At 44.2% G+C, this 22986-nt stretch overlaps 1 protein-coding gene across 1 annotated transcript; it reads left to right on the forward strand.

The window, feature by feature from the left end:
- Nucleotides 1-1826: 1826 nt before the first annotated feature.
- CD101 (CD101 molecule) lies at nt 1827-22415 on the forward strand. The gene is made up of 5 exons (XM_056115099.1): nt 1827-1869; nt 7788-8168; nt 9585-10001; nt 15668-16057; nt 22279-22415. The coding sequence occupies exons 1-5, from the start codon at nt 1827-1829 to the stop codon at nt 22413-22415; spliced, it is 1368 nt and encodes a 455-aa protein (XP_055971074.1).
- The last annotated feature ends 571 nt before the right edge of the window (nt 22416-22986 follow it).

Raw genomic sequence — 22986 nt, forward strand, 5'->3', positions numbered from 1 at the left:
AACTAACAAGACAACCAATGTCCACCTCACTTTAATTGTATTTCTCCCAATGAATCATACCACATTTACCTTGTGTGATAGACAGTCATGTTCTAATTTCTTCTCACCTTTCTCCAGCACCACAAGCAGAAGTTCCTCAGAGCAGAGGCCACTCTAGTTCCAGATGTATCCACCGGCAGGTGCCCTGTGAGTATTCTGTGGCTTCCTCTCACCTTCCTCGGTCCCTGGGAAAGGCTCTAATGCAGGCCGTCATCAAGGCTCCCCCAGAAAATTGCAAAAACTCTGGGGTCTGGCCTTGTGGTTTCTCTTTCTTCCTCATCTTTCAGTCAGCAAAACACAATGTGGAACCCAGTTCTGAAAGGAAACCTAACCAGGCTGTTTTCTTGCTAAAAAAGGAAAACAAATGTCCGTATTTTACTAGTTCCCCTTTGCTTCAAGTAAAAGTCAAGGTCTTTGGCATACTGTGTGGGGCCCACGAGGGTCTAGCCTAACCTGCCGACCTTGCTCCCTTCACACCATCAGGTGTTACTTACTCCAACTGGTGGGCTGGGTTATCACGTACCCCATCAGGCTGCTTTGCTCTGACTGTACCAGGTGTTTTCCTTCCTGCTTGTCTCATATGGTCCATCCTGACCCAGTCACACACCAATACGCAGTGAAAAGTAAGGACTGGAAGGACCCAGATCTGCTTTAATTGTGGCCCAGGGTACTGCCATTGTTACTGGCTCATCTCAGCTTGACATAGGAAACTGAAGTCCTCGGGAAGCTCCCCCCATCCTGATCTTGTGGGATTAGAGTAGGATGATATTAACCTGGAGCGATAGCACAGCAGCAGATAGGGGGTTTGCCTTGCAAAAGGCCAACCCGGGTTCGATTCTCCCTCTCGGAGAGCCTCGCAGGCTACTGAGAGTATCCCACCTGCACGGCAGAGGCTGGCAAGCTACCCGTGGCGTATTCAATATGCCGAAAACAGAAACAAAAAAATCTCACAGTGGAGACGTTACTGGTGCCACTCGAGCAATCGATGAACAAAGGGAGGACAGTGCTACAGTGCTACAGATGTTAACCTGGGTTTAGGGTCAGTATTCATGGAGGCACTCCTGCCATCCTTTATGCCCAAGCCCTCCCTGGTCCCATGAAGACTCGCTAGATGCCTGCTGTTCGAGTCCACAGAGCCTGGTTTCACTGAGCACGTATTACGTACTAGATACTGTTCTCAGTCTTCAAGTGAAGTAATCTGTTTGACTCTCCCAGCACTCTTATATCCCTATTTTATATGTGAGAGTTAGAAAACGTTGATTAACTTTTCAGAGATCATGCAGATCTATTAAAACTGTTAAAAATAGAATCTGCCTGCTGGTCCATGCAACCCAAAACCTGTCACTGTCACCCCTCCTCCTCTGTCTTCCCTAGATTCCTATTTTCCAGGAGTCCTTTTCTCATTGCTTAAACTTTCCTTTCTCAAGATCAGAGGAAAAGTAAAGCCTAAAAAGAGAATGTTTCCACTTGTGTTTTCTTTTTTTTTTTTTACATGTCTAATTTTAACTCCACCCCAGTGATACCTGGATGGCCCTCACTACTGCTGATCCTTCTCTCTGTGTCCGTTTACTTATCCCTGAAAACAACTTTTTAACACCCGCATTTGAGAGTGTAGCAAAGAACCATGTACTGCAGCCAGGTTTGCTTCTTGCAAGTCATATCTGTTTCTCAGCCAGCTGGAAACCACACAATTGCTTCCTCTTCATCTTTGTAGTGAGAGCACAGCATTTGTCACTTTGTGCCTGACGAACCCTGGGGATATCACAGAGGAGCTTGTGCTGGTCCAGATGGCACGCATCCCATACATGGCATCCTTCTTTCTCTTTCTGAGTAAGTGGTATAATTCTGTGTGTTTCTCGTGTCACAAGGGCTAGTCGACTAGAAGCTACTGGGTGATGGAGCAGGACAAATGGGTCTCTACCGGCACAATCTTACCACATGTCTCTGGTGTTTGCAGTAATTTTTGACTGATTGCTGATGCTTCTTGGTTTATGTCCTTGAGATCTCCTTGAGTTCCATGGAGACACAGTGCTTGGCTGAGTCTTTCAGGCTTATCCATTTTTCTGTGTCGCTGTGTTGGCCATTTTGCTGGCCTTACTTTCCCCCTTCTCTCCCCAGATTAACTGACCTATCTCTGGACCGTAAGAGACTTATCTCCAAATCTGAGAGGGAGTGATCTTAGGGTGTGCCTGACGTTAGAACTTGACTAGATAACATGTGCTTTGATGACATGGTTATATGTGGAAGGCAAGTTTATGGGAGCACTTAGCAATGTTTGGCTAAGCTCCAAGAAGTTTCTGGTATTCATCTGACTGCTGAAATGGAAGTTGACTGCCAGGAGACCATGATCGGGTCAGGAAGATTCACTTGCCTATACTGCTGAGGGCCATTTGGGGAGAGGAGGGATTTAACTGGCCCAGGAGCATTGATACATGTTAGAAGAGTGGAAGAGGATATTTGGAAATAGGTGGAAGAGATAGAGTAGTTGGGAATAAGATGCCATAGTGAGTTTCAGAGTGTACTGTAGGTATTTTTGTTCTATGCGTGCCTTTAGCATCTGGTGAAGCCTGTTGGTACCCCAAACAAGAACTTTTTTTTTTTTTGCTTTTTGGGTCACACCCGGCGATGCACAGGGGTTACTCCTGGCTCTGCACTCAGGAGTTACTCCTGGCAGTGCTCAGGGGACCATATGGGATGCTGGGAATCGAACCTGGGTTGGCCGCGTGCAAGGCAAACGCCCTACCCGCTGTGCTATTGCTCCAGCCCCCAAACAAGAACTTTTTAAAAAAAAATCCATAAAAATCTATTTATCGGATTATAAGGAAGGCAGTCATACTGAATGCAGCTATCAGAAATGTTCTCAGATTGTTATGTAGCAATTTTATTCGCTTCTTTACTGGTACATTGCATGAACAATATCTACAGATGGTCTGTTAGCCACGAAACTTGAAAGTAGTGATGAAAATGAATAATATTTCAAGATACCTGTCACAGCTGAAATGTGATTCAAAATACACATGGTGTATTGTCTACAAGCATAACTAAGGGAAGGACTAAATAGCCATTAAGATGACTGAAAATGAAGATGTGTTTTTTTTCTCTTCTCTCAAACTTTGTACCGTTTAAGCCTCTGTAAACCCAGGTCAAGAAGGTATACCTTAGAGAAAACAGATTGAGTTAGTACAGGAACTTAAGAGGAAGTAGACAAGGTTGGAATGAGTGAGACCAACATGCAGAGGCATCAGCATTCAGCATAAAGTTTGCTTCATAAGTGTTAGCTTGAGTTACACAGATCTCGTGTCTCAGTGGACATTGGAGTACATGAGATAAGGGGCTAGGTTAGAGGTGGTGTGTGGAGTAAATTAATGGGGCCCACTGTTGGGTGGTCAGTGTACCCCAGACTTGGTTGGCAGACCCTGCTGAGTGGGTAATCTGGGTTGAGGGCATTTGGGGAGATTATTGATTGATGTGTTTCCATTGGTTCTGTCTAAAGTTCAAAATATGATTCTCAAATGTATGTGTTTTTGTATTTGGACTGTATTTGACTCTTGTAAGTGGGGCAAGGCTGGGCTTACGCTTTGCAGTAAGTCAGAAAATGGCAAACTCTCTAAAAGACCGTGTTTGCCTGTTTGTCTGTCATTCATATGAGTAGGTTTCCTGTGAAGTTTCTTTTACCTAAACATCTCTTTCTTAAATTGTTATTATCTTACCAAATCTCCAAAGTCCTTTTCTAATACTATCTTCAACTAATCTTATCTAGTTTCTCCATCAAAGTGCAATCTCTCCTTTCAAATTTCTCAAAACACTTTTATCATATCTCTTTTACAGAGAGACAACTAGAATTATGATCTCTAGAAGTCAGACATTATCCCACCGTCATCTCTGTATTTAGTCCCTGAAGCGTCAGAAATGCTACAAAGGGTTGAATAAAAATGTATTGAATTGGCAAATAAAGTAGCAGAAAATGGAGTACCAGCTTTCATAATAAAATATTTCAAATGTGCCATTATCTCTCTGAAAGAAAACGCTGACAAAGCCTTGTCTAGTCACCAAAAATAATCTTTTGAAAGCTACACTGATATAATCAATACCTCAGATAACATGTTTTTCAAAACATTTGCAGTAGAGAATATAACATAGAAGAAAATGGGCAACAGTGCTGGAACTATTAGTACAGATGCAGGGCTCTTGCCGTGCACATGGCTGACCGTGCACCAGCATCTCTGTGGTCCCCTGAGCACTGTCAAGAGTAATTCCGGAGTGCAGAGCCAGGATGCCCTGGGCATCACTGGATATGGTACAAAAACAGAAACGAAAGAAAAGTTAGCAACATGTGCTATTTAACACATAGGTGAACACAGTCTTGACATGGGTACTGCATCAAGTAAGGCAGTATTAGGATCCAAGGAACACCCACCCAGACACGTCTCCAGATCCCAACCTCCTTCCACAGTCACTCTTCCAAATTCCCAGATAAATGCTTCCTACTTCCTTTAATGTTTGACCTCTGATGTTTGTGTTACTAGACAACACAGTGTGGTTTGGCTGGTTGTCATAGAGAATTTTTCTCTATATGATAAAAAATAAAATTCTTGGGGCTGGAGCAATAGCACAGCGGGTAGGGCGTTTGCCTTGCACGCAGCCGACCTAGGTTCGATTCCCAGCATCCCATATGGTCCCCTGAGCACCGCCAGGAGTAATTCCTGAGTGCATGAACCAGGAGTAACTCCTGTGCATCGCCGGGTGTGACCCAAAAAGCAAAATAAAATAAAATAAAACTCTTAAAATGTTTTTCATCTTTCACTAAACAGAGTCTTCCATGTTATTGCAACCAACTGCATATTTATTTTCTTTCTGCACAATATTCTACTTTATGAACAGACCATAATGTGGGTACTCTCTGGTTTGGATAACAACACAATACGATGCTGAGACAGTTCTATCACTTGTAGCCCGGTGCCTGTGCCAACATCTCTGACATGAATGGCTAAAACTGGTATTGCTGAGTATAGAATTTGTTTTTGTTGTTCTTGTTTTTTGGGCAATGCCCATCAGTGCGCAGGACTTACTCCTGGTTCTGTGCACAGGGAATCATACGTAGTACCAGGGAATAAACCCTTGGATTGGTCATGTGCAAGGTAAGTGCATTACACCCTATACATCTCTCCCGCCCTCTGGAAATATTTTAAATTCTTCTGTAGTATAATTTTCTTGTTAAGTAACATATTTCTCAAGGGTGAGTAGAGAGAGCTCGCAGGACTAAAGACATGCCTTGCCAAATGCAAAGCCAGTTCTACCCAGTTCCCACTTCCCCCAGCACCTCATAGTCTTCCCACCCTTCCCTCCAAACACAACTAGGAGCAATCACTGAGTACAGGTTTGGGAATAGCCCCCAGGTACTCCAGGGTGTTTACCCCTCCCCCAAAAAATAAATTAGCAAAATGTTATCAGCCTATCTAATTTCTTTTCCTAGATTACTATAAAGACAGTATAATATAAATGTATCCCATAAACTGTGATTTATAAATAAATTAAAATGCTTCTAATTACTTCTGAAAATATGTGTAGTTATTTCATGTTTATTATTCAGTTTTACCTCATACACATATGGTCACATTTTAGGTGACTATCTCATGTAACCATTGAGCCTTTCTGGCTATTCCCCATGCCCACCTTCCACGCCCACCTTGAAAATTGCTTCCATTCGCAAAATTCTCTATTTTCAGCTTTGTCCTGGTCACTATGAACTCATTTGTTCTTCTCACTTTTTTCCTTCTGTTCTAATCTTCTTTACTCTTTGTCCTGCGAATGTAGGAAATTTAGTAGTGTTCTTCTTCCGTGTTTTCTTAGGAACTCCATTCTGTTGTCTTCCACAGTGCTCACTTCCCTGTGGTCCTTCTGCCCTGCCTTGTTCTTGCATCAGAAACCTGGGCCCCCAATGAAAACTCTGACTCAGAGTCACCCTGGGATACAGCACAGAGGGATTGAGCATGTGCCTTACAAGAGGGAGAGCCCAGGTGCCATCCCTGAACTACATGTCTCTGAGCCAGAGAGTCTTGATGGCTCTGGGGACGTTCACCTGCCAAAAAAAAGAGAAATATCTAGATCTCCCACCCTTTTTGGCCTACTTGTTTCTTGTTTTTTCTACCCCAATAAAAAATAAACTTTGTTCAGAAACTAAACAATAAGACCCATTGTATTTACTGAATTTGGCATATTGAATATGCAATGGATAGCTTGCCAGGATCTGCCGTGCGGGAGGAATACTCTCGGTAGCTTGCCAGGCTCTCCGAGAGGGATAGAGACTTTTAGGGGGGCCTCTAATCGCCCTTGCAGGTGTTCCCATGGTTCAAATCATATTTGAACCCTATCAAATATTGTGCGGCAATCCTGGAAGATAGATATTAAGTGTCTTATGATGTGTCGCATGGCCGTGAAGCGTCCGGAAAGCATCCTGGAGTGTGGTGGCGCCTGGGTTGTGGAGGTAGTGGCGGTAGTGGAGGTTTGCCGGTGAGGTATTTATCTGGTACCAGTAGGGTGGATCTTCTGTGTGTAATCCCTGAATCGCCACAGCCGGGCACTGGCCTTGGTGGAAGCAGACAGAGCAGGGTAGGGTGGGGCTCCTGGTTTTAATCCTTTGGTCACCTGTGGTTGGTGGGAGCAGGCAGAGAATCTCTATTCTTGGGTCCATTGAGCCCGGAGTCCAAGGTCTCAGAGTTTTACTTACCTGGTTCTGTGGGGCTTCACTCATGCATGAGTCTCAGCCCTGGAGCGTGGAGGCAGCTGGGTAGTGGACGTAATGGGGGTTGGTTTGAGGCTCTTCATGTTCCTAGAACTAGCAGACGCCATTGGGCTACACTAGCACGCGGCAGGGATGAATGGAGACGTTACTGGTGCCCGCTCGAGCAAATCGATGAGTAACAGGATGTCAAGTGACCAGATACTAAACATACATTTTCATTTCTGAAAATGTTCAGTTTTGCAAAGGTGTGTTCATCAGAGGAAATGTTGCTACTTAATAATGTTTTCTCCTTTAAAGCAAGTAGTTCACATAAGGCCCACAAGGAAGCTTTCCTTAGAGATCCCAACTGAAACGTTAGGGTAAGACAGGAACTAAATCAATTCTTCCAGATTCATATTTGTAAAGATCCATAAAGATCCATCTTGTGAAGCATTTTGAGAAAGCTGTAGTGGCTCTTTAAAACATAACAAAACAGAAAACCCTTCAAAGGAGAGAGAGGAAATGCCAGTTTCTTCTTCAGATGCTAATTTTAGCTAGTCCTGCATCAGACCAGGCCAAAAGCTGCAAAGAATTCTAACCACCCTGAAAAAAAAAAGAAGTGTGTGGTGAGAGTCACACCATGGACTTTACCTGTTTATCAATCACTTCTGTGACAACAGTTACCAAGGAATTGAGGCTTGAGGAAGTATGGGCTGAATTTCCTCCTAAAATAACAAATAGGTAAATTCCCATACTCCATATTCATTTCATAATAAGTGCTCTTGGCTTGGCAGGTTTGTTTGGCTATATCTGAAGATGAAGCTGTGGAAGGTAAAATTATACAAGAACAGTGCACTTATCTAGTCATTTCCCTACTCTTCACTCTGAACATTTGAGTAGCTTCTAGCTAATAATCTGTGATCTCATTATCTGAACTGTAACACAGGGAGCGACATAATGTGGGAGGTATATTGGGCACTGGTGCACTAATCCATTTTTATTTTCCTTTCTCTCTTGTCTTTGCAAGCTAAGATCAGCGTCAGCCAGAGACAAGTAACAGTTCAGAAGGGCCCTCTGTTCCGGACTGTAGGTTACCCTGCCAGCATTGGCTGCAATGTGACTGGCCACCAGGGACCCTTTCAGCAGGATTTCCAGTGGTCTTTTTACCTGCCAACAGACCCAAGCAGGGAAATCCAGATCATTAGTACCTCGGATCCACAGTTTACATACGCGGTTTATAACACTCGAGTTCAAAGTGGAGACATCTACATAGAGAGGCTCCAGGGTAACTCCGTGTTGCTCCACATCTCAAATCTCCAGATGAAGGATTCTGGCATATACGAGTGTCACACGCCCAGCACTGATGAAAGATATTTTGGGGTATACAGTGCAAAGACAGAGCTCATTGGTAAGTGTTTTGCCTTCCTTTGCTTGCTAGCAGTCTCTTGAGAAGTTGGAGTGTCTCCATTCCAGTGGCTTGCAATGGGACCCACATGCCCTTCTGGCTATTTGGGGGATCTGTCAAGAATTGAGGGGCTGGAGCAATAGCACAGCGGGTAGGGCGTTTGCCTTGCACGCGGCCAACCCGGGTTCTATTCCCAGCATCCCATATGGTCCCCTGAGCACCGCCAGGGGTAATTCCTGAGCGCAGAGCCAGGAGGAACCTCTGTGCATTGCCGGGTATGACCCAAAAAGAAAAAAAAAGAATTGAATATTGCTTAGTCTGTAAAATTCTCCATTCATTCTTCTACTTTCTTTTTTCATGAAAAATTTAAAAGTATGTGGTTATCGCAAGGCCTATTCACAGCTGTCCCTAGGTTAGTACTAGCAAGACCATTAAGAAATAGAGCTTGGAGAGTTCTCTCTCTGTCTCATATACTTATTAACGCTCTTCTTGGAGGCAGAACACTAACATGATGAGAGAGCTGGCATTTTATATCTGAAACTATCATTCTTTTTTGTACTCTTCTATGGGGAGAGGGTCAAGGCATTGCAATTCTGATCCTGGCTCTTTGTTTAGGATACATATCTCCTCATTTTCAGCCTGGAAAAATCCTATATATTCCTCATCCCAGTCTAGATATTACCTTTTCTGTGAAGTCTGTGCTGGCCACCTTGGGCAGTATTCCCATATTTGCGTCTCTTGATGATGCTCTTTTTACACGCGCTGTGATTAGGATTTATCCAGTTTATATAGAAATGGGTTGTTTGTCTGGTTTCTCTCGCACTCACTCGGAGTTTTTTGTAAAGAAAACTTATCTTAGTTCCCAGGCTCAGTGGCAAACACTAAGTAGATGCTCACTACACACTGAGTCATAGCAGAGAGAAGGATGGTACTAAAATCTTGGCTAATGGTTGCGTTTGGCCCCTGAACGAAAACGTACGCAACCAATTACTTCAGAACTTTATTTTTAAAAGGAACAGAGGGAGGCTACAGGAAGTCAGGTGATTTGCTCCAGTTCATAGAGTCAAATGGGGACAGATATGAAGACCAAAGCTAGATCTTCTCACTTTTAGTATTTTCATTTGTAAATGCTCTAAATAGCTAATACTGATTACAACTTATATTACAAAATACCAATTTGGGGTCAGTATATCAATTATTGAACCATTTGGTTTGCCATATGTCATACACTGTATGTACATGGTAGATGCCAATGTTCCCTTGAGCAAGAGGGAAAGCATATGAATTGGAAGTAGCCAGAGGAAAACCAACTCCAGGTCTGTGCTTTAGAGATGGTTGGGTCAGGGTACCAGCCCCACCTACTGGGGCTTATCTTGTCCGTACTGGGCCAACTAATTATCATCAGTCCTTTTCTTTCAGTTATTCCAGATACCCTCTCTGCAGCTATGACGCCTCAGACACTCCATAAGGAGGAAGGTGAGCCGTTAGAACTTACCTGTGAGGCGTCGAAAGCCACAACTCAGCACACCCACCTCTCAGTCACCTGGTACTTGATGCAGGGCCGGGAAAGAAGTCAAGCCACCAAGATTATTTCCCTCTCCAGAGATTTCATGTTGATCCCTGGGCCCTCGTATTCACTAAGGTTCTCAGCCGGTGATGTGGGTCTCAGCAAGCTTGGGGCCACAACCTTCAGACTCTCCCTCAGGGGTCTCCAGCGCTCCGATCAAGGTGCGATCTTCTGTGAGGCCACTGAATGGATTCAGGATCTGAATGAGACCTGGACACTCATCGGGAAAAAGCAGACAAATGGAACAACTCTGATGATACGCCCAGCAGGTGATTATCTTCTCTAGGAATTCATGACTATTCTAGAAGTGAGTAATCATGGAGTAGCTTTTTAGTATTTGTAATATTTTGTTGGCTCAGAAAATTATTCAAAACAGTCAAGTAAACTTTGTTCTTGTCACTTGGTAGGTTGGACCGAAAAGTTCAATTGTGACATCCAAGTTCTGTCCACAGGTGTTTTCCAAGGGGATCAGTCCCAGGGACTGGCTTGATACTCCAAGTCATGCTTGGAATAATTGGGTTACCATTTTGACCAAGCTCTATGGTAGCACTTTATCCACAATATTTTATTTTAGTCCTAACTCTCTGAGGAAAGGATCTAGCTACCTATTTTTAAAAATTGAATCACAGCGAGATATATAGAGACAAAGTTGCCATGATTAGTTTCAGTCATTCAATGTTCAAACACCCATCCCTTCACCAGTGTAAATTTTCCACCACCGATGTCCTCAGTTTCCCTCCTGCACCCACTGCCACTGCTGGCCTTTATAGTGGGCATTTTCTTCTCTCTCTCTCTCTCTCTCTCTCTCTCTCTCTCTCTCTCTCTCTTTCTCTCCGTCTCTTTATTTTTGGATACTATGGTTTACAATATAGATACTGGAAGGCCTACTTTCAACATTCGGTTCTTGTCCAGAGTGATCATTTACAACTATTATTTTCATGTTGGTCCCTGCTCTAACCAAACTGCTCTTCACCCTACACACAACCATTGACCAGTCCTCCTGGCCCCTGTTTTCCCTGACCGTTCCCTCTTTAGATATAACCTGGGTGTGGGAACGTCAGCAGAGTTCCGTGAGTTGGGGTTCTGGCTTAGTCCAGTCGCCGCTGGAGCCAGTTCCTGGGGGCTGCTGCCCCTGAGGACTCCATGCCCTCTAGTTGGTCTAATCTATTTTTCCTAGTTTCCCATAGGCAAAAGATTTGCTTAGGAAAAGTTGCTGTTTGAATTTTGCCACAGTGGGACAGGAGAACGTAGCTCCCCATTTTTAATCCAGGAAATCTGGGTTTCAAACATGCTTCATGACCTACTTAAGCTCACCCAGCTGGTGTTGGAGTGGTGGGGGCGAGGGCACCAATAACCTTTCACCAGGTAGTTTTATTTTCTAATTTTAAAGAACGCCCATGTATTTTCTTTTGTGGACTGACCAATTTATATTCCCTCCAACAGAGTTTGGGGGTTCCGTTTTCTTCTCATTCTTACCAATACTTTGATAATCAACATTTTAAAGATGACATGAGATCTCATTATGGCGGAGTTCCATTTATCTGGTTATTAGCATTCTTAAGCACCTTTTCATATACTTGGGGGCTATTTTTATGTATTTTGAGAAATGTTCGTGACAAAAACAAGTTTTTGTTTTTCTTTTTTGCTATTAAGTTCTATGAGTTCTTATATATTTTGGATGGTTTGGGATTCTTTTATGGTTTTAAAATATTTCCTTCTTTTCTATGGATTCTCTTCATTTAATTGCTTGTTTCCTTTTGCTGTGAAGAAGTATTAAATTTGATGCAATTTCGTTTGTCTATTTGTGAGTGCTATATTTTAGGGTAGTTATAATAGCTTTAAAGTTTATGATCTATTTGTCAATTTTTGCTTTTGGGTGTGTGTGTAATTTCAGGGTCACTTGTCCAAAAAGAAAAATCATAAATTAAACCAATGTAAATTAGATTTTCCCTTATCTTATTCTAATAATTTTATCTTATGAATACCTAAGTTTAATTATTTAATCCAATTTAATTTTTTTTCTTTTTGGGTCACACCCAGCGATGCTCAGGGGTTACTCCTGGCTTATGCACTCAGGAATTACTCCTGGCGGTGCTCGGGAGACCATATGGGATGCTGGGACTCGAACCTGGGTCGGCCATGTTGGCTGTGTGCAAGGCAAACGCCCTACCCGCTGTGCTATCGCTCCAACCCCATTAATTTTATATTTTAATATGGTGTGAGATATGGGTTTAAATTCATTCTTCCTCATGTGAATATTCAGTTTGGGAAAATTGTATATTTCAGTTTGCCATTTATCAGAAAAACTATCTTTTTGCTGGTGTGTGTTCTTTGTATCTTTGTGAAAGAGAAGTTCACCATAAATGCATAGATTTGGTTTTGGACTCTCTGTTTCATTCACTGGTTTATATGTTAGTTTTGATGTCAGCACTACACTTTGTAGTATGTTTTAAAATAGAGAAGTGTGGTATTTATAGTTCTGTTCTTGTTCAAACTTGCTTTGGAGTTCAGAATCGCTGTGTCTCTAAGTAATTATAAGGATTTTTTCCTTAGGGGTCCACTCCAGGTTTATCTTAGCTCTGAGCTCAGGGATCACCTCTGGCTTCGGCCAGGGGACTACAAGTGGTGCAGGAGATTGAACCCATGTCAGCTGCATACAAATCAAGCACCTTGTTTGAAGTTTTTGTCTCCAGTCTGAATATAAGAATTTTCTCTATTTTTTGATAAAAGATAAAAGTCATTCAAATTTTGGTAGCTAGTACATTAAATCTGAGAATTTCTTTGGGTATTATGGACATTTTAACAATACTAATTATTTCAACACATGAATATGGGGGACTTTTCCATTTTTTGTTTGTGTTGTATTCAATTTCTTCCATTAATATTTATTTTCTTTTTGTTGTGTTTTTGGTGGAGCAGGAGTTGTATGAAACACACTCAGGCGATTTCAGAGATGATTCACAGCTGTGTGCTCAGGGTCACTTTTGGCAGTGCCCAGGCCAGGCTCCTTACCTCCTGTACTATCGCTCCAGCCCCCAACATCAACGTTTAATAGATTCACTCTACAATTTTTACCTTCCTCTCATGTTTTATCTTTGTTTTTGTCCTTGCTGTTGTGTTTTAGGCCATGCCCAACTGTATTCAGGGATCACTTCTGGTGGGACTCAAGGGACCATATGCAGTGCTAGGGACCAAATCCAGGTCCACTCAATGCAAGACGAGTACCTTACCATTGTACTATGTCTCCAGTCCTTTTTTCACCTTTTTGATTACATTTAGTACTATTTAAGTCTCTTGTACTATTATTATTTTTATTATTATTATTTTTGCTTTTTTGGTCACGCCCGGTGGTGCACAGGGGTTACTCCTGGCTCATGCCCTCAGGAATTACTCCTGGTGGTGCTCGGGAGACCATAGAGGATGCTGGGAATCGAACCCAGGTTGGCTGTGTGCAAGGCAAACACCCTACCCGCTGTGCTATCACTCCAGCCCCTGTAATATTATTTTAAATCAGATTTCTTTCTTCATTTCTTTCTTTGTTTCATTCTTTCTTTCTATCATGAACAAAATTTACTTAGAAAAGGTCCTGGAGCAATAGTACAATATGTAGAGCCTTTGCCTTGCATGCGGCTGACCCGGGTTCAATCCCCAGCATCCCATGTGGACCCTGATCACAGCCAGGAGGAATTCCTGACTACAGAGCAGGAGTAACCCCTGAGAATCAACTGGGCATGATCCAAAAGGCAAAAAAATAATTTACTTAGAAATACATGAGAAAGGAGAAGAGAAGTATGTGTTTAAAGAACATGGGGCTGGTTTTGCTTTCTTAAATTATTTTTCTGATTATTTGTTGTTAGTGTATAGAAATGCAAGTGATTTTTTAAATTTTGTTATACTACCATGATTTACCAAGTGTTTATAATACAGTCATTTCAGGCATTCAGTGTTCCGTTACCAATCCCACCTCCACTGTGACCTTCCATCCACCAATGTCCCCAGTTTTCCACCCACTCCCCTGCTCCTTCATAGGTATGAATAAATTTACCTCATTTATTCATGCTCAGGGGTTACTCCTGGCTTTGCACTCAGGAATCACTCCTGGCGGTGCTCGGGGGACCATATGGGATGCTGGGAATCGAACCCCGGTCGGCCGCATGTAAGGCAAACGCCCTACCCGCTGTGCTAATTCTCCAGCCCCCATATTGTTTGTTTTAACACAAAGACAAATGGATCTATCAAATCTTAGATCAATAAGAGGCAATTTGTGATCATTTTTATATCTCACAGTGATGTTACTTCAGTCACTGCGTGAGGCTCTGCTGTGATGCTTAATGCTAGTTGGTAAACTTTCCCATAGATTTGCTGCGATCTTACTGGACTGGGAGTACTATAAAATTGTGAGGTGCTGTGCAGCCACTCACTCTTGCAGGAGCAATAGATCTGGAACAGTTTGGTTGCTTTGCCAGTTCAGTGAGATTCCCTTGAGGAGCTGGTGTCAAGTCAGAGGGTGTCAAATGTAGCTGCAAGCTGCTATGCCTTCAGGCAGAAGGGGGACTCACAGCCTCCATTCTGAAAAAGCCCTGGAGTTGTCAGCCCAGATCAGTCTACCTGGGAAGAGGAAGCAGCATCATGATCTTCTGGAGATTATTTGTGTTTAACGGAGTTTTAAAAATTATCTTTATAGATATGGAGTATGAGTCCTCCCAGGCTTAGGGTGGTTTTTGCAGTTTCTGTTTATTAATTTTCAGGCAAATTATTTTTGCTTCTTTCAGTGCTGTACTAGCTCTGCTCGGGTGTATTCCGGACTCTGTACTCCAGACAGAGCTTCGGGTCCCATCCATGGTGCCAGGGATTGAACCAAGTCAGCTTTGTGCAAAGCAACACCATAACCCTTGTACAGATTTTCCAGTCCAGGGGAAGACACTCTTACTTCTCTCTCTCCAGAATTTTTTTCCAGATTGCCTTTCATTTCATTGGGAGGGGGGAGCGTGGGGGACTGTTGAGCAACACCTGGCAGTGCTCAGGACTGACTCCAGGCTCTGCACTCAGGGATAATTGCTGAAAAGGCTCTGGGCACCATATTGGGTGCTGGGAATATAACCCAGGCCAGCCGTGTGCAGGGCAATCTTTCTGCCTCTGTCTCCCCCTTTATTGTTGTTCTGGAGCCTCTGTTCTTTTTGTGACTAACTGCTCCAGCTAGGACTTCCAGTGCTGCATTGAATCGAAGTGGTGAGAGTCAACACTCATGTCTCATACCTGAGCATAGGGGGAAAGCTTTTAGCTGTCCACCACAAGTAGGATGTCAGTTGTGGACTTGTTATATGATAATGAGTTTTTCCTCTCAGCTCATTTCCTTTGGTTTTCTTGCTGTTACATTTCTATGATGACCAGGGCTCACACATGTGACTGGCAATGGCCAATCTGGAAATAGTTTTGACCAGCAAGAAGTGAAATCCAGAAAGAAGATCCCCCCCAAAATGGGTGGCTTTCATCAGCCAAGTCCAGCATGCCAGAAGTGGGACTGCAGAAGGGAGTTGTAATTCTAAGACTGTTGTAATTCTAAGACTGTTCTGAAAAGGTAGAGGAAACGGAGATGGAAGCCAAGTGTGAGGGTCTGGAGCAATAGCACAGTGGGTAGGGTGTTTGCCTTGCATGTGGCCGACCCAGGTTAGATTCCTGGCATCCCATATCGTTCCCCGAGCACCGCCAGGAGTAATTCCTGAGTGCATGAGACAGGAGTAACTCCTGTGCATCACTGGGTGTGACCCCCAAAAGGAAAAACAAAACCAAACAAATGAAGCAAAGTGTGAAAGCAGAAGGACCCATGTCTAAAGCATCGAAGAGGAGTGCTTCTCACGAAGAGTTCACTTGCCAGAGGATGAATCCAAGCTCCCAATGCTTTGCTTCTCTAACCCAGTGCTCTTTGATTTCACAGAAGGGAAGGTACATGTCTCCAACGTACGGTGGGCAGAAAACGTTACTGAACATGGAGAGGCGGCCATCCCCTGCCACATGGAAGTCCCCGGAGACTCCACCTCCCTGTTGTCTGTGATGTGGTTCCGGAACCAAGGCCCATCTGGTAGTAAAATGCTCGTACACCTGCAGCGCGATGGTTTGCTGGAGTATGGCGAGGAGGAGCTCCGCCTGCACCTGCACTGTTTCCGTGCCAACTCCACAGACTTCATCTTACAGCTGCGGCAGGTGGAGCTGGAGGATGCTGGCGAGTACTGGTGCGAGGTGAATATGTGGAAGCTGCATGGCACCAACTGGGTCAACCTCTCATCTGGCCAGTCCCAGCACCTAGAACTCACCGTGCTGTCTGCAGGTAACCTGGGCTGCATCTACCTGGGTCTCAGGCTAAAGGGTCTTTGGTGCCCTCCTCCGCCTTCCCTCCCAGCTCAGTTTTGTTCCTACTTCATCCTGAGACCACTCAGACTCTGGTAGTGAGGAACGTCACCATTTTCCCCAGTAGAAACATCTGCTGTTTCCCTCCTTGAAACAGACAAGTGAGAGACACATTTGAGTGTCAGGCATATCTGACCTGCTCTAGTTTTTCCCCCATTCCTGGATAAATGGGGGAGTCCATCAACATCTTTAGATAATCAAATGATGATGCTGAAAAGATAAGAAGAGTGGGTAGGGCACTTGCCTTGTATGCAACTGTCCTTGGTTCAATTCCCAGCACCACCCTGAGCACTGCCAGGAATGATCCCGGAATAAGACCTGAGAACTGCAGGGTGTAGCCCAAAAATAAACAAAAACTGATCTGCAGTGGAAATGCAGAGGGATGTGACAATTGAACGTTTTCATCTAGTTCAACCCAAATCAACTACATTGAAATGCACCCTCTGTCTCAAAAACACAAGAAATAACATAAAACCGTTCTCAATGCATAACTGTGGAGTTCACTCCTGATGGTGCTCAGGGGCCCAAGGCATGGCTCGGGACTGAGCCCAGGTCCAAGGGGTGTGCTCTTCTTCCTGATACCCACTTCATCCTAAGGGTCAAGCCACTTATCTCTATGTGTCCCTCAAACTTCCAGGTCTTGGGATCACGATGGTATTTGGTGTGCTTCTCCCAAGGGCACCTCAAAAGCATGAAAGGAAGTGTCTCCTTGAAACCTATTTGTGTTCCATGAATAGGCTGCAGCAAGCAAAGAACACTAGTGGCTGAAAGGTGACCTTCCATATTTGGGAAGGTTGTACAATTGGCAACAATCACTTAGAAGGGATTGTGGATCAGGAGACTCAGATGGAAGTGAGGGTATTACTTCCAGCCTAATGCAGTGCCAGCATATATGGTAGGGATTTATTTAGCATTTGTTATGAAAGCAAAAATCTCTCCCAGCCACACCAGTAAATCTTCCCTGGTGACCAGTGAGCTGGTGGAGATGGAGTCACTTCTTTCTGGTGGGATTTAAGGAGACAAGAAGGGAGCCACGAGCTAATTGTGCAATGAACAGTAGAGAGGCAGAGACTTGGTAGGAGGAGGGTGAATGGAAAGGATCACTGCACATCTCATTCTGAAATAGCACAAGCTTCAGCAACACTCAGCAGGAAGAAGGTTCTGCTGAGGGCATCTGACAACTTCCTTAGATGAGATACTTCATTCAGCCACGGTAAAGTTTCCAAAACGCATATTGAATTTTTCAGTTTTGTTTCCTGGAAGCCCGTCTTTCTCTTCTTCTGTTTCATTCTCCAGCAGAAAATTTCTCCCAAGAATGCAGACAAAATGTTCCTTCCTTGTCTCTCAGCTTTTCTTTCAGTCCTATAGGGAGGATTGGGGTGGGGGGGGGGCTGTATTTTGTATTTATTTTCATTTCTTAAATCTCAGTTACAAAGTTGTTCATGATTGGGTTTCAGTCACATTGTAGTTCAACACCAGTGTACATTTCCCACCATCAATGGTTCCAGTTTTCTCCCCACCCACCTCTGTGACAGGCACTTCTCTCTCTCTCTCTCTCTCTCTCTCTCTCTCTCTCTCTCTCTCTCTCTCTCTCTCTCCATCTCTCTCTCTTTTTCTCTCTCCCTCTCTCTCGCTCGCTCGCTCCCTCGCTCTCTTATGGTTTGCAATACAGATAATGAAAGGTTATCAGGTATATCTCCTTACCCACTTTCAACACTCAGTTCCTGTCCAAAATGATCATCTCCAACTACTAGTGTCCTGTTGGCTCCTTCTCTATCCTAACTTCTCTTCGCCCCCTCATATTCATGTGGCAAGCTTCCAAACCTTGATGAGTCCTCCTGACCCCTGGAGGTTTACCCTGGCCTTGGATATTCTTAAGGCAGTCATCCTATATCTGTCCCTCTCAGGAAGGACTTTCTTTTCTTTCAGTCTTATAGGAAGTACCACATCCTAAGCACATTCCATACCTCTTTTCCTAATGGAATCCTGAAGCTCTGTAACGGCTTTTACAGGGAATGAGTATGTGGGAACTGCACAAACTATGTATTCTGGGTCTGCAGCACTTCTCTCAGGAACCAATTGGAACCTTTGGCACATATACTTAGTGTCAAACTTTATGAATCCTAGTAAAATAGGTATGCAATTTTTCCTGGAGAAAAATTAGTAAACATTGAGCAATCTTTTTCTTTCATACAATCACGGAAGTTTAAAAAACTGTGCCATAACAACCTCACGGGGGTTGTAATAAGTACAGTGAACGGTTTCCACATAAATCCTGATAAGGTGGCATCTGGCTTCTTCGGCCTAGGTTTTTTTCCTAATAGTCGATCTTCATGAATCTGTGGAATGATTTAATGCATATTATTTCCTCAAAGCTCAATAGATGATTGCCCCCCCCCCATTTGGCTAATAAGCAGGTTTTATGATTGACGAGGAAAAGTAACTTGTGCAGTATCAGTGATGGTGCACTGAGAACATGGATATAATCCCAGTTCTTTCTGAGATGTAGCCAACTATGTACACAAGCATACCATGGTTGGCACACCTATCTGCTGTTTCAACCTTGAGTTCTCTCACTGCATAATCCACAGACGTTCGATGTATTCATATAAGATCTGGGACGATTATTGGGTTTTTTTCTCCTTCCCTTCCCTTTTTTCATTGTTTTTGGTGATGTGTTGAGTGAGAGCAACATGCACCCTATTCATAGTGGTGTTTGCACACATCCTGGTTGTAGTGCTCACCATGCATCACTGTGGTGCTCACATGAATAGTCACCAGATTCAGACTCCAGACCACGATGCCAATGCATCACTATTTGTGGTGTTTCTCTAAGTGTATCTCTGAGGCACAAGAGCCCACACTCTGACACATATGATTCCAGGTGAGGGAATCCCCAAAATCAGACACCTATACTGCGCTTGGTACCTGTGGTCAGCACAAGGAATCAAATATACCTCAACCTCAATTTTGCAAGGCAGGTGTTTTAGTCACTAAACTGTCCCTAGGGACCTGCTGGGGGAATGATTCGAGTGAAGCACAGCTTGAAGAGAAAAAGGGGTGTTGTGGCATGTGGGTACAGGATGAAAAGATTTCAAAACCTAGTTTTGTTACTGCTCATACTTTTAGAAGTGAACGTAAACGTGAGGTGGTTGTGTAAACGGAGAACGTGTAGCAGACCAGCGGTGATCCAGGTGAGCACCCCCTACCCACACAAGCAGTGCTTTGCTGGCCCCATTTAGAGCAGTCAGCTCAAAGTTCAGGGAAGACTTGACCCTGAGAGATGCAAAGAGTCACCTCTGGGTTTGAGATGAGGAATTAACACAGGCAGTTCTTTCAGTGTTCAGTGGATCAAGCATCACTTACCCAAAATGCACATTAAGGTCATGGGCCCCTTCATGAAACAGCAGGTGAACCGTATTATATTCTTTTTTTTTACTCCCTCCAAAGGGATGTTCTTCAAGGTGCCAAACGCATTAGCAATGCTGAAAATGGCATGACTGCAGCCTGAGGCAAGTGGGAATTACCTTCAAACCAGTTTTCATCTCTAAAAGTCTAGAATATCATGAATCTTATAGCTTAATCTTTGAAGAATAGAGTGCTGATGTAAGAGCACAGCTACGATTAGCTTCACTCAGTATCAAATCCTCAGAGCTTCTCTGAATATTAATATCCTGTTATTAAAGATGGAAAGGTAAAGGTAAAGGCCCTCCCGTTGATCATCGATTTGCTCGAGCGGGCCCAGTAACGTCTCGATTGGAGACTTTGTTGTTACTGTGTCTGGCATATCGAATACATCACGGGGAGCTTGCCAGGCTCTGCTGTGCGGGCGAGATACTCTTGGTAGCTTGCCGGGCTCTCCGAGGAGGGTGGAGGAATCGAACTCAGGTTGGCCATGTTGGCTGCGTGCAAGGCAAACGCCCTACCGCTATGGAGCGATAGCACAGCGGTAGGGCGTTCGCCTTACAAGCGGCCAACATGGCAGATCCGAGTTCGATTCCTCCGCCCTTCTTGGAGAGCCCGGCAAGCTACCGAGAGTATTTGATATGCCAAACACAGTAACAACAAAGTCTCCAATGGAGACGTTGCTGGGCCCGCTCGAGCAAATCGATGATCAACGGGAGGGCCTTTACTTTACTTTTTACTCTTATTAACGATGGAAATGGGGTTGGATGATTACAATTTAAAAGTTAGTTTCTCTAAGTTTGTGTCCTTGCTTATCATAAACTGGCACCCTAACCCTTTGTCAGTAGCTCAAGGTGCTATTTCTTGGAACCTTTGGGGTTTGAAGACTTTTGCCTTTGCTTCCTCAGCAATTCGGCCAGAGATGCATTGGGCCTGTTCCACCTGTGTGTATGTTGACTTGGATTCTCATGAACTACAGCGGCTAGACACTTGGACATTTCTGTGTGCCTTGTCGAGTGTTTCTGATCCATGTGGCTATATTAAGCCAGTTGAGGAGGGGGAAAGGTAGGACGACACAGAGTTACTCAGGAACTACTCCCGGCTCTCTTCTAAGAAGCGACCCTTGGTTGTGGTTGGAGGACCATAACTGTGATACTGAGAATGGTGTCACCCACACGCAAGGCAAGTGCCTAATTCCTGTGTTATCTCCCGACCACAGGTCAAAATTTTTTCATTCCAATGGGGAAAATGTTAGTAAACACTGTACTAGGCCCTGCTGGTGGAATCTAGATTTAAATGGCACAATGAGACCAACTCAGGTATGCAGTGAAGCAAAGGAGAGGAGACTGCACAGAAATAAAAAGGGGTGGAGAAGAAGTTAAGAGAGAATCAAGCCTAGATCCGGAGGGGGAGACCTAGGAGAGGGTCATGCTCTGGGCAAGGTCAGAAGGACCCAGAGAAGTGGGGTGCAGAGAGAGGCCAGGAGAAGCCATCAGCAAGGGAACTGAGCACTAGCACCCACAAGTGTGGGAGAATGATTTGGAGTTAGGAAAGGGAAGTGTTACTCATCGCAGGTGTGTTGTAATGAGGATAATGTACTGTGTGGGTATGCTTACAGGGATGTGTGTGTGCGTGAATTTGCCCATTCAGACTCATGTACATGCCTCAGAAGTAGCAGTGGGAATAACTCAGAGAAAATTCAGGACCAGAGGCCCAAGCAGTAGTACAGCAGGTAGGGCATTTGCCTTGCATGTGGCCAACCCAGGTTTGATCCCAGGAGAACCACATTTTCCCTCAGCACACCAGGAGTAATTCCTGAGTGCAGAGCCAGGAGTGACCCCCAGCATCGCTGGATGTGCCCCACCCCCCCAAAAAAAGAAAGAAAAAAATTCAGGACTAGCAATAGAATTGAGAACAGGGGCTAAAACATAGATATTTGTTCTGAGAAAGATTAAAGAGTTGTTGTTTTGTTTTTCTCTCTGGCTGTTAGTTTTAAATAGGTCACTGGAACTCTGATGGATGGAAATGGCAGGTCAGCAGGAGTTCAGGCTGAAGAGCAGTATTCTGGAATTTTCTCCTTGCTCCCCTTCCTGTGCTCCCCACTGATTATTTCAGGGACCAATTGCTTTTCCACCCCATTGCTTTTACATGTATTTGTCTGTTATAATTGTAACATGGGGTGTAGAGATGATTCACTGTCACTGTCACTGTCCTCCCGTTGTTCAATGATTTGCTTGAGTGGGCCCAGTAATGTCTCCATCGTGAGACTTGTTTTTTTTTTGCTTTTTGGGTCACACCTGGCTATGCACAGGGGTTACTCCTGGCTTTGCACTCAGGAATTACTCCTGGTGGCGCTCAGGGGACCATATGGAATGCTGGGAATTGAACCCCGGTCGGCCACATGCAAGGCAAACACCCTACCCGCTGTGCTATCACTCCAGCCCCCATCGTGAGACTTTGTTCTTACTGTGTTTGGCATATCGAATACGTCACGGGTAGCTTGCCAGACTTTGCCGTGCAGGCGAGATACTCTTGGTAGCTTGCCGGGCTCTCTGAGAGGGGCGGAGGAATCGAACTCGTGTCAGCCATGTTGGCTACATGCAAGGCAAACGCCCTACCCACTGTGCTGTCGTTCCAGCCCTAGAGATGATTAGTACATGGCATATTTTGATGGATACTTGATTTGTGCAAATACACTGGAGACTAATGAACCTTTTTTCCTTCTTGGATTTACAGAGTCCACATTTGCTGGCAAGATCTGCTCATCCACCTGGTTACCCTATTTGTTAACCATCTGTCCCTTAATTGTGATCTTTCTGCTGCTCATGGTCCTCTCCTTCTTATATTGGAAAGTCAAGAAGTTATCAACCTAGAAACTAAACCCACAGCAAACGAATTCTCTCTGGGACAGCGTGAAAACCAATAGAGAATGATCAACTGCCGGAGGAAAGAAGTTTAAGAGGATGAAAACCATTGAACCGAGAGAGCTTCACAACCTGTAGTACTGGCACTGCATTGGCTGATGACTATGAAACCTGGCTTAGCTCTCTGTGTCTGTGGTCATGAGAATGTTACCTTAAAATAAGAGTGAACACCTATTGAGAAAATCAGAGGGAATTTGTACTGAGAGTTTCTTAGTCTATTACTTCCTTTATCCATGCATCGCCTCTCCCCCAAGAACTAGATGTCACCCCCTTAATCCATTTTACATTTGCCACATTTCATAAGGTTAGTTGGCTTAGTTGGTTGGTGGTTTTTTTTGTTGTTTTGGGCACATCAGGTGGTTCATCCCTGGCTTGTGCTGGAGAGTCATTCCTGACTTTGAGCCCTTTACAGGGATTGAGTCCTATGATTGCAGATAGAGAATAGCCACGCTCGCACAGTCTCTTAGAGTTGAACAGAGCAGGGGTAAATGGATTCTTCTGCCTCTTTCCTAGAAACAGT

This window comes from Sorex fumeus, unplaced genomic scaffold, assembly GCF_029834395.1.
Source record: "Sorex fumeus unplaced genomic scaffold, SorFum_2.1 ptg000001l, whole genome shotgun sequence".
Lineage (NCBI taxonomy): Eukaryota > Metazoa > Chordata > Mammalia > Eulipotyphla > Soricidae > Sorex > Sorex fumeus.